The sequence below is a fragment of the Pleurodeles waltl genome, chromosome 7 (genome assembly GCF_031143425.1).
Source record: "Pleurodeles waltl isolate 20211129_DDA chromosome 7, aPleWal1.hap1.20221129, whole genome shotgun sequence".
In the NCBI taxonomy this organism is placed as follows: domain Eukaryota; kingdom Metazoa; phylum Chordata; class Amphibia; order Caudata; family Salamandridae; genus Pleurodeles; species Pleurodeles waltl.
In genome coordinates, this window is record NC_090446.1 from 299,878,788 (window position 1) to 299,891,273 (window position 12,486).

At 43.5% G+C, this 12,486-nt stretch overlaps 1 protein-coding gene across 1 annotated transcript in view; it reads right to left on the reverse strand.

The window, feature by feature from the left end:
- Window positions 1-12,486, reverse strand: part of EMILIN3 (elastin microfibril interfacer 3) — a 110,111-nt gene that overhangs the window by 45,417 nt on the left and 52,208 nt on the right. Inside the window, exon 2 of the mRNA XM_069243723.1 lies at window positions 10,424-10,546. Within this exon, the coding sequence (XP_069099824.1) occupies window positions 10,424-10,546 (123 nt within the window). The remainder of the gene's footprint in view (window positions 1-10,423; window positions 10,547-12,486) is intronic.

Consider the following 12,486-nt stretch of genomic DNA (forward strand, 5'->3'; position numbering starts at 1 on the left):
CATTAGGAGTCTAAACCAGGGATGTGCAAAATTCACGCAATTTGCTTATGTGTAATTTACATGAAATTTCTGAAAAATTAACCGAAATTATTTGAAACTATGCGGAATGCAAAACTGGAACTTGGTGCTATATTTTAGCACGAAATGCGTCTTTGCATCCATTTTGGATGCCAGGAGGCATTTGGCTATAACAAAAACATAGCAAGAACATACATTGAGCGCAGAGAAAAGTATGTTGCTGAAATGTGTCATTGCTTCGCCTACTTTTGTAGGTGGGGGCTTCATTACACCCCTAAATTTATCAGCATTATTAGGTGGGCGTTAATGGACAATCCTGTGTAAAATGAAAATTGAGGTTGTTATTTATGGATTCCTTAACTTGATTGGAGAATCTGGTCTCGAAAACGCTCACAAAATGACCTCTTGCACTGGAATGGAGGGGTGAAAAGAGGGAGAGAGATGAAGAAAAGGATGGACGGATGCAGAAATGGGTAGGTGGAGAGAAGAAGGAGGGATGGATGGTGGTAGTTGGAGAAAAGGATAAATGGATGGAAATAAAAAGATGGACACTTGAAAGAAAAAAGGAAGCGTGGATGGATGGGTGGATTGATGGTTTGTTGGATGGATGGATCGTGAAAAGGAATTATTGAAGATGAATGCAAAAGGATGACAGGAAGAAGACAAAGGAGAATGGACAGAAAGAAGGGCGGATAAAAACAAATAGAGTTGGATATAAAGAAGGATGTGTAAAAGGCCACAGACGGAAAAAAGAATGGGTTGATAACAGAGCGGGTGAATGGATGGATGGAATGAATAAATGATGGAAAAGTGAAAAGGAAGCAGGAATGAAAAGGAGCTGGATGGGTTGATGAAATTAGAGGTGGATGATGGAACAATATGGAAAGAATGGAACGAAAGAAGGAAAACAAATAAAAAAAGACAAGAATGGAAAGAAAGAAAGAAAGAAAGAAGGAAACAAAGAAAGAAAGGAGGAAAGAGAGAAAGATATAACACTGAAAGAAGGCTGGAGAGAAGGAAAGGAGAAAGTAACTGTAAGAGATTCATAACTTTAAGATTTCCTCAACGACTGCCAGATTTGCTTGTCTCACCACTTCATTCAGAGCTCCTTTGGGACATGATCACATTGAGAGGTATTTTTTTTGTCTGCCTACTTCCTTGTTGGTTGGCTTACTGTTAATGTTCTGCAGTAGACCCTTATAGGCAACATTAAGATAGTCTACTCTGGACCTGATCATGGCATTGCTTTTTCCATAAGACCCTATTTCCATCCTCTTAACAGTTTGGATTTGAAATAATCCTTGATTATCTTGAAAATATGATATGGAACCAGACCCCTGGACCAATAACCAAGTCTTGTGTGATTCAAGGATTTCTGAGAAACGTACCCCAGTAGATGTTTCTTGAGGTATCTTTTTTTTTCCTTTGAATACAATTTCAGGAATACATTCTATTACAAATCTTGCCTTTTTTGAGGGGAAGATAATTCTGTGCGATCGTGGGAAAGTTATTATGAGCATCTGTTGTGGGGGATATATCCATGAATCCACTGTTGTAGGTAAAACTGGGAGGTCTTGAGGAATAGTTAACGTCAGTGTCCCTGATGCATGGTGTAGTGCTTGAGGACAGGGTCAGGTGTTAGTTTCGGCTATATATGGGATTGCACTGTAGGATAGATTGTGTTGGGATTCCGCTTGGGTTCATGTGTTTTGGGTTTTTGTGTGTTTACATGTGGATTTTTGCTTGGTTGTGGATGGCTGGGGTCGGGTGTCTCTGGGATGAAAACTGAGTAGGTTGAAGTGATGGCAGCAGGATTTGGCTCATGGTGAAAGTTGGGGAGGAGTGGGAGTTATGCTCCTGTGAGTTTCATAAGGATTGACTAGGTGGTCGAAAGAGGCCTGTTTCTGAAGTGCGTGCTTTTAATGTTATTGAATGGGCCCGATTTGGCATGTGTTTGAGGTTGAATGCTAGTGTATTTTGGCTAGTACTAGGTTGGTTTGGCTACTGTTTCTAAGAGCTGGGATGTGAAATATTAGTGCGATTTAATGGAAGAAAATCCAGCCACATGAAGTGGTGTTTTAGGCTTAGTGTGTTAATGCGATAATGCGTAGTTTCGGGCCTAAAGGCAGCGGTTTTGCATGTTTCGCGCTGAGGTTGAAGGGTGTTCCTGTTGATTCTGAGTGGATCTAGTTTGAAATGCGAGGTGGTGAGATATTCTAGTTCTTTCTGCAAGTTATTTGAAGAAAATCGGTCAATGGGAAGGTGTGTTTTGACCCTAGTTTCCAGTTGCGACGTCGGCGCTATTTGAGGCCTAGTAATGTTGCCGGTATTGCGTAATTGGGGATCGAATTGTAGGGTGTTTCCCTGGTTAGGAGTGGATGTGAGAGCTCGGGACTTATCAGAGGAATGTGTTAAAGTAAAGTGGAATTTTGGGGGTTGTGTGTCACACAAGGGGAAGTTTGGCAATGTTTTCAGAATGCACTTTTGGTGCATATAGGCCTGTATTAAACTAATGCCGTCATGGGTTATGAGTGCTGTAGGGGGTCTTTTTGTTTGCCCTAGACCACGTAATGTATCGGAAGCCTTGCTTTAAATAGGACGGGCCTTCCTATGCTACTCATTCGTCTGCCTTGTAGCAGCCATTCAGCTGCAAAAGGCTTCCTGATGAAACGGCCTCAAAGGGAGGGGCGGGCAGGTTCAGCGACAGGGGAATATATATAATTTTAATACCTATCTTTTGCCGTCACGCTGCTGCCGGCCGCGTTGCTCCTCTTCCCTCAATGGGGTGTCCCAGCCTTCACTGGGACACCAGCATAGTTGTCCCAGCAATCCTTGCACTGCGTTCATGCTAAACCTAGCATGAATGCAGCGTCATGGTTGGTCTGAGCGGCTTGGACTACCGCTCAGACTCAACCCTAGGGTCTGTCACTGATGGTAGGGCTTGCTGAGGATCTGCTATTGAAAATTTAGCGGTACCTACAAATCAGATGGGAGAAACCACGAGGGTGGATGGGACATTGACTAAATTTTGACTGATGATCTGGTATCCCTCCTCTCCCTTGCTCTAAATGACCACCTTAATTCTTTCTTCAGCTTATTGTATATGAGCCTTTGTGAATTTAGGACAATCGATTGGTAATCTTGCACTAACTGTACGAAAACACTGCCATTGACACGTATTATCCCCTAGAGGGCGCAGCGAGACTGGATTCCGTGCCAGTGTAATGTAATTGTTGAAATTCCTGAGATTTGAAAGAGATGGAATTCTCCCGCGCCTTCCTCGTCCCCAAGAGAAAGAAAGATGAACGTAGAGAGAAAACAACAGAAACACTTGAGGGCACACAGAAAGAGGAACGGCGGGGAACGGAAAACGAGGGCAATAGGGAGAATATCATACATATTGAGAGAGATGGAGGGCGGAGGATAATGGCACACCGAGCCAGAGAAAGAAACAGACCGGGGTAGGGGCGGGTGAGAGACAACATCTAAGTTTTTGACCGCGATTAGAGAAAAACGGTAGTCATGCCTCTCAGCTCACCCACATTCGGATGCTATAGTCAGGGGCGTAGCTGCAAGGGTTTGTGCGAGGTGTTATACCCGCCCAAAAAATATATTTTGTAGTAAATAGGTACAAGTGCTTACACTTGGGTGTGGTGATGTGTCTGTCGGGTATCACTAGGGATTTATACACAGACAAAAACACACTTGTTTTCTTGTCTCAGTTTTGAAGGTCTTAGAAAATGTTGGTTAGTTTGAAAAATATTGGCCCAGATTTTGAAGAAAATGACGAGAGTGACCCTGCACCAAACTTGGGACTGCCACGTTCCATCATTTTCAAAGTGCACGTATGCGCCGTATTTAATAGAATACGGTGCACCCCTCCCTGTGTTGCGCACTGTGCCAAGTTTGCTGCCGAGTGCCAATGCAGCCACCCTTGTGTCATGGTGCCAGGATGGCTGCATTGTGGGGCAGATAGTTTTTGCGCAGGAAGAGACACCTTCCTGCTCAAAAACAATCTTCAATGGTGATTTGCTTTTTCTGTGTGTGCTGCAGAATGCACAGAAAGAGGAAAAACAAGTGAAAATGCTTTTATTCCCCTGAGGTGGCATTAGATTTTGGTGCTGCCTCAAGTTTACGGAAACTCATAAATCTGGGGCACTGTCAATATACAATGGGTGTTGCTGTGGTACGCCCACAGCAACACCCATTACATGCCCCTTTCACGCAAAGTGCTGTATGTGAAGGGGCCCGTATTTACAAGGTGGTGTGAAGCCACAGAAAGTGGCTTAAAGCTACCTTGTAAATACGACATAGTGAACAGCGCCTCTGGAGCGTCTCAAAAAGTGACGCTGCGGTGGAGATGGCCCTTGTAAATATGGCCCACTGAGTTTTAAGTGGTAATACCCATTGACCCTTAGGCCCCCCTTTATGTCCTGCCTCTCATTTAGCGTACATTAGCAAGATATGACAGCGTGATTGTTGGTAAACCTGAGGTTCACCCCCCGCCACCCACCAAAAAATAATCTATTGACCCAGCTGTGCCCCTGGCTGCTGTCACCTTTTCCCTCCTACAAAACAAACTCCCTTCCATGGGATCACCTGTCTTGCACCGAAACACGTCCTCGTCCCGCACAAACACGCTTAACTGTATTTCTTTCAATGGTCTCACTCTCCAATCCCATACGTCCTCTGCCTCATGGGAGAGTCAAAAGTCAGATGTTCAGAGGGATGTTTCAGCAGAAAGCAGCCGATTTACAAGGCTCAAGGGGAAGAATATAGAATGAAGGAACCAATGATGAAGAAAAAACTAAAACATACTTGTGGAATTTCATCGTTCTTCTTTGTGAAATGCTTTTGAAGGCCAGTTCCCACTTTTTATGTATTTTTTCACTAGGGAATTGAGGGTCTCGCTTCCATAAAAACTCTTCCTCATCCGCCATTCCGTGGCCGTGGTCCTCGCTCACACCTCAGCAGAAGGTGGTGACAGCTTGCTTCCCTCTTCTTTTTCCTTCAGTGTAACGTTCGTAAACATGCCACTTCGGTTTAGGTTGCTGTGTATTTTCAGCTTTTTTTTTTTATTTTTATTTTTTTTTATGAATTGTGCTGCTGTCCTTCCAGAACATAAAAATTTAATTCCAGCTTTTCTTTATTTTTTATTTCGTGTGTTTTTCATTGTTTGTTTTTTTAATTTTGAAGATGTGACGATTTTCACATTTACGTGCCTGCCGTACTTAAATTGTTAACCGTTGCAGGTAGAATTGGTTAATTTCAGAGAAATGTTAATTCCCTGAAGATTCTCCAACTTTATGTTGACTCAGAGAAACAGCCACGTGCTCAGGGAAGCTGAGAGGTGAGGGAAGCCAGACAGAGAAATAGAGAAGGTGTGGGAGGAAGAGTGGCAGAAAGGAAGACTGAAGGAGCCAGGCTGCCAGCGTGATGGCGAGGTAGGCGGAGAAGGTAGAAGGAGGGAGAAACCAGGGAAGGTACAGGAAGCTGTACTAATCCTGAGGAAGGCCATTGTTCCTTGATATTTGTATAATCCACGTGTGCCCTTGGTGTGACCCTCAGCCATCCAGTTATGTCTGAGGCTGCCCTGATCCGTGGTTGTGGCCTCCCCGCAGACCACAGCTGGACTAGAAGGATTTTCTGTATTCTCATGTCCCAGTGTTTCAAGTCTTGCAGCCCGGGGTGTTTTGAAGGCACCAAGCCCAGTTTCCAGTCTCCATGTCTAAGTGTTAACGCTCTCTCAGTCTGTATTTAATTGGTGCAGTTGGTGGCCCTGCCTCTCATACTTGGAGATCGGGACTTAGTTTATTGTCCTCAGACTTTGACACAGAACAAGAGACAGAAAAGGGCTTAAAGTGTAAAAGAAGGAGAAGAGAAAGTTAGTAAAAGTGACAAGGAGAGAAAGACAGGATGAAAAAGAGCCTAAATAAGAGGGGCGAAGAAAGGCATTGGGTGGATTAAGACTAGACAGCTTTGGCACTCGGTAACCGTGTCATCCAACTGCACCTACCACGCCATCCTAACAAAAAATTGGGGCATTTCTTTTTAACACGTTAAGCACTGCTCTCGGTCCCACTATTCTAGGGCACTACATGTTTGTCTTTCTGGGCCAGTGGTCCAAGCCCATGCTTCCTATTCCCAGAGTTAAGAGGCACCGTCTATCATTCTTAGAGTTCCAAGCCTTGCCTCTTGGTCTAAGACTTTTGGGGACGCGTATCCCTGTCCATGTGTGTCAGGTCCTTCTCCGCCAGTATTTATGTCACTGTCACCTGATGTCCTCTGAGTATGTAGTTGCTCCCACCGTTGTGTATTCCCCTCTGTCATGTCTACCATAATTCTGTTGTTTCTCCAAGTGCTTTGTGTCGCCCGATGCAGTGTCCCTGCCTTCCTGTCGCAGTGCTGTTCTTCGTTGTGCCGGTATGTTTGTGATCCTGGTTAGCATTCTTAACCTCTTGCCTGTCCTGTGACTGTCATCAAGCCTTGTGTCTCCAGGCTTTCTGCCACTGTTGCCTGTGGATTGCAATCTGTGTTTCCTGGACCAGCCTTCTTGCCTCTTTGAACATGAAGATATTTACGGTGGGTCTGTTAGGCCACTGTCGGTATCTGAGATGCAGAGAGGTGCCTATGTTTTGACTGCAGATATGTGCATGTGTGACAGTGCTTTTAATGTGAATTAGGGTGAGTTCTTGGCGGAAAATGCTATAGAGGTGTTAGAACGGGGTCATGGCACTTCTGTCGTTTTATCGGAGGCCCAGGATTGGGTGGCCCATCTTGCTTTTCATTTCTTTGAGGGAGATGGACGTTTTTCAAATGGTGCACGTGACCTGGAGCATTCTATGCAATCATGTATTTGTCCCATATTTACAGAAAAGTTGTGAGATCATTGATGGTGAGGCTTCTGTGAGGGGTTGATGTCAACTACTGTTATGACCCTCCATGAATGGTGACTATGCAATGTTTTGGTGCAGTGCATTGTCTTGTCCAATGTGTGTTTTCAGTGAACAAAGTCAAGGTATGCTGGTCTGCACAACTGATGGGACCGGAGGATAGATTAGCTGCACATTTGTTGCTGAAGATGATATTGGTGGTTTTATTCCTGCTCTAGAATTGACTCATGGTTTTCGAGGATAAGGGACCTGGAATGGTTCTGTAATACTCTAGTGGTGACGCTGTTGGGTTGCTCAAGTGAGGAGCTGCTGAAATAGATCTCTTAGTTCGGTGTGTAGTGGGTGTATATGGCCAATTAGAACACTGGAATGTGGGAGCGCCATTGAAGACAATGGAGTGGCTCTGGGCTTATAATGACTGGCATAAGCCCAGAGCTCCAACATTCCAATATTTGTCTCCATTTTCAATTTAGAACATTATGCCCTTAGTGGGTGGAATTTTCTATGGCCTTACAGCCCATCTGCCTCGGGCTATACTGGTTATTAAAGGCCTCTCCCTTGTTACAGGTCGGGTTCAGGGCCTTTTTACAACTGGTATAACCTTCAGAAGCTTCCTACAAGGTTTCATTGCAGTTTGGTTACTCTTGTTTGGTGGAACATGATGTATTATCTGTATTGTGACCAGGATATGATACGGGAACCTCATGTACAGAAATATCGCCTGGCTAAAGGTTATTTACAAAAATATCACCTGTAGGAGATAATATTAAAAAAGTGTCACCCAATGGGACAACATTTTTCTAAACAATATGAGAGCTCAATATTTAGATCAGACAGTATTCTGACACACACACCTGTGACCAGCACTGCATGCATCGCTATAGTTTTGGATTGTGGCTGAGGTAAATAGATGTCTGGTTAGCAAGTGTGCCCATCAGTGGTGTGCCTCCTTGTTTACCTCTGTTAGTGTAAGGGAGTTGGTCTGAGGATTGCATTGAAGATCTACATTCTCTGCTGTTCCTGCTTTGTATGCTGGAAGGTGCGGTGTGCTGCCTTTGTGCGTGCTGTATTTGTTTGGACTCTGCTGGAAGTTTTCTCTTTCGTGGTAACACGTGTGTGTGTGTTCACGTGTGCAGGTGTGGGTGTGTATGTGCAGGCGTTTTTTGTGAGGAAGCTTGCATTGCCATTACTTTGTTGAACATGTTCTCCATGCATAAGGAACGCCTGAATTGTTTACCTCTCTAATGTATCTGCTTTTCTAAGAGTGTTTCTTTGTGAATGTGTGTGTTTTGCTCTGCTCCTGATAGTGCCTTTCCGGTTGTGTTTGATTTCAATCGGGCAGCATTTATTGCCTTTTCATGCATTCTATCTTGTCTGCACTGCATGCTTTAGCTTTTCTCTGTGAATGAATGAACGTTGAGTTACAGGCCTATCTTTAAAGCACTGGGCTTGGTCCATTTTTTTAGGTGGGGCACGCAAGTGCTTGACCTGTTGTAAGAATTTCAGGCTTTTAACGATGTCCAACTCACGCCCAGCACTTTCACTCATTCGTGGGTCTGCCTTTAAAAAATCACTTGTTATCATTGGTAAATACTTTACGTTTGTCCCGCCTTGGGGCTGTTTTGTTACCACCTTGTAGACTGACTCTGTTACATGGATAATTGTACAATTGCCAATACTTTTGACTGTGAGCGAACTTCTTTTTCCTTCTGTGTCTCTCCTTTTTGCTCATGACGGCCATGGTGCTTAGAATCGGCTCACTAATTTCAACTAATGTTTACAGTTCATTTTAAATTTATGTGGCAAGAAAAGACCAGTTCAGAATTTACAATGCCAGTAGCTCTAACTTGAGAAAATGCGAGACCCCTTGCATTGTAAATGCTTATTTTGTACTTTTCTCATACTTTTTTTTCCCACCCAGTGTGTGCCTCTCCCTAACTGCTCCAAAACACTTCACGCCTACATGATTGTGATTTCTTGTAGGGGCAACTTAGGAAAACCACATTTGTAGAGAAACAGCTCTGTGTGCTGCTGCCCCAGCTGTCACTGCTTTCTCTTGTGTGGGTGAAGCTGTCCATGGGATATTCATACAGTAACCCTCGCTTGCAATTATTTTTATTTTTTTAATCCTTTCTCAACCTTATATCACACTAAACAAGACCAGAGTGTGTGAGAATTCCTGTGCGGGGAGCTTCTAGACCCGCGCAGAGCCCTGGCATACAAACAAGCAGTGGTATATGTAAGAAAAAACAGGAACTGCTTTGTTGTGCTCCTTTGGCCAAAAGGCCTCAATGTGAGCTCTTAATTACTTCTCTTTTAATAGCCTGAATTGACTCTGCTGGAATTGCTGGCAAGGCCAGGCAATGGAATCCTCTGGGCAAGGCCCGCTGTCACTGAGAGCCTTGGCATGGGTAAGGAGCTGATGTCTTGGCAGCGGGTCCGGTGCCCCTGCCGACTAAATGTTGGCAGAAACCAGAGCCTTAATAAGAAGGGATAATGGCTGCTGAATAGCAGCCAGTTTGAATAAAGCAAGGGGTGTTCTGTCCCACTAAGGAACAGGGAGATTCCTGTCTTTGACATTTGAGTTAACACTGCCCTGTCCTTACCAGCCTCTTCGATATAACTACCCATTGAGAAATTAGTACCTACCCGATAAATTCACGATTGGTGGTTAAAGACCAAATGAAACAAACAATGCGTTACTTGTGTGGTCTTTTATCCTCTTATGGCTGCCAATGACCTCATTTTGCACATTGACGGCTTTGTCCACCACACTCAACCTCCTGGCACTGGCAAGTTATTGTTGGACGGTGAAAGGGATTTGTGGTTTTTTTTGTGGTTCACGTAATACAGGTGTAAATTTCATTTTTTTCAATAATAGTGAGTAGCCTGGGAAGAGTATGTTGGACAGCTGCTTCTTTAAGTTAGACTATCAAAGGTGCCCAAAAGCAGAATAATCAGAGATCTCCAGGAGCTCTTTCTCTGGTGGAGCCTACAAGTCTTCACATTTGATGAGATAAAAGGAGGCAGGACGTGACATCTCTCTTCCTATTCTAAGATATGGTTGTACCTGGTAGCTTTGGGACCTCATGTGTGACATAACTCCGGAAGGAACTGTGGTAGGATCTGTCCAGAGTAGCGGGTACCTTAATCACTGACAGCCTTAGATTTGGAATGAAGAACAGATTTAATGGATGCCATTTTTAAAGGACAGCTAGGGTATCATATTAACCATCTCTAAATCGAACTTCCCAAGTAATCGATGCACATGGTGTAGGTAATAAGATTGTCAAAAATGTTTTCTAAAAAGGTTCTAAAAGCCTACCTGAATCCTCTCAGTCATGACTAATTCGTCTATGAACAAAAGTTAATTTAAGTTATATTGTGTATGCGATGGCCTGTGAGATGGGAACATATCTCCATTTGACTAGAGTTTTGAAGGGACATGAGAGGAGATGTTGAGGAGGACATGGATTGAGATGGCGAGTTATGGGCTGAGGGGCTATACTCACATGACTTTTCCTGAACACTTGGGTCCCCAGTTGCACTTGTGATATTCGGCCTTCACGTAGGTCTCAGTCCCATCCTGCTGGGTGCAGGTGACGTTACGCTGCACCACGTACACGCAGTAATTCCTGCAAGTAGGAAATAAAAGAAGCTTTGAAACCTAAGCATAAGACATGACTGTGTGCAACACAAAACAGCACAACAAATGCTCAAATAATCATGGTAGCCTAACAGCTTAGTGGAAAAGGCCATCATCATGAGAGTTCTGGTAGGCAGCAAGTAACAGAAGTTACCAGTAATGCAGTGAAACCGGGGGAATGCCGAAGCTTGTGAATTTTGACCTAAATATTCATCTCCTGAAAGCATGCGAAGGGTGAAAATCTGCCTGCAAATGGGAAACAATGTACAGCAACCATAGTGGGAACCGATTCCAGCAGTCATCCCACATTCCACACTGGCATGTAATGAACCCACTTGTGATCCCACTGTAATACCTGATATTAGTGATTCTCCTGTCATCTGCAATCTAGGGACGCTGTTACTGCCAGTAACCACCAAACCTCTCATACCGGTTTAATAAATGCCCTACAAAAGACCCGAAAGATGCAGAATCCGCCGTGTAGATGTAAGTCAGTCTCGCATCTCTAGGCTGGGTGAGGTATCCGGTCAAAGAACTTCTACACAAGAGGATACACCAAGCTGCCGGGCTGACACATTGTATGCTACATAAGCGGAACAAGATACGAGTACCAGGAAAGACTGCGATCACGTGGAAGAAAGAAATACAGTAAATGATGGAACTCTCCCTCCCTCCTACAGTGAAAAAACACTAGAAAACCAAACGCGACTTAAAGAGACACGCAGGACTGTGGCTTGAATCAGAGAGGAATTGTTTAAATTGTGTGCCTCTACTAAGATAGGAGTTCTTGTACACAGTATTGTTGAGTAAGTTTATCACGCCTCATTGTGGTGGTACCAAATTATAATGGCAGAGAACTCACATTTTTTTTCAGTGTATAAGAAGCGCCCCAGCTGGCAAGATGATATTTGGCTGGAATGCTGAAAATCTTTGCACCATTTCTGCTGGATCAAGAATGTTACTCTTTGATGCGTGCCCCTATGGTTCTGTTCTGCACTCCATTTTTCCCTTATTTTTGACCCTTGGCAAGAGACCCATGGACCTAAAACCGATTCTGCTGTAGCCATTTAACTGTATAACACATATAGCACCTTTGAGATGTAAATAGGAAGCACATTCAGGAGCATTATTTCAAGATGTCTAGATCATGGAGATGAGGGGCTTGTATTGTACTGTAGGGAATTATCTGCCTCTGTGAGAGAGATGCCTGTTTCATGTCAATTAACCCAATTCCATCCCTCTCCCTTTTACTTTAAACTGACTTTTTTCTGGAAAATTAACCCCTAGCATAAGAATTTATTCTTGTCCTGTGTGTATCTCAGTGACGTTATAATCCGGCTCTGACTAGAGAAAGTTAATACAGGCCCAGCCTGCACTAGGTCAGGCCTCCCACCAATACCCCGGATGTAAACTGCCCTAAGAGAGAACATCCATATTCAAGACTCCATTACTGAATTTCATGGTCGTTTTCTAGGGAAAAAAGTGTCTCTGACACAATTAAATAAATTATACTCTTAAAAATGAAACATATAAAGTAATGTTCAAACTTGATTAAAGAGGATGTCAACAGTTTTTCTTAAACTAAACACTTCAAAGTGTTAAAAAGGTAACCAATATTCCTTAAAGGTGTGATGATATTGAAAATAACTGAAAATGTACTTGTAAAGAATTTGTACTGTATGCACTTCTTTATTTGAAAGTAATAGATCCAACAAAGTGAAAGGGGGTAATTTAGAGATGGGTGGTAATGTAAAATTCTCTGATTTCTAAAGGAAGGGTTAACGTGTATTAGAATCCCCAACAGTAAATTCCTTCACCCCACTATGAGTAAGCTTTGGCAAATTCCACCCGGATTTCCATTCCAGATATAGCACCTCTTTCAAATTTTTTGCGTTAAAATCCAACTATAAAATAGGTTCAAAGGGTCAG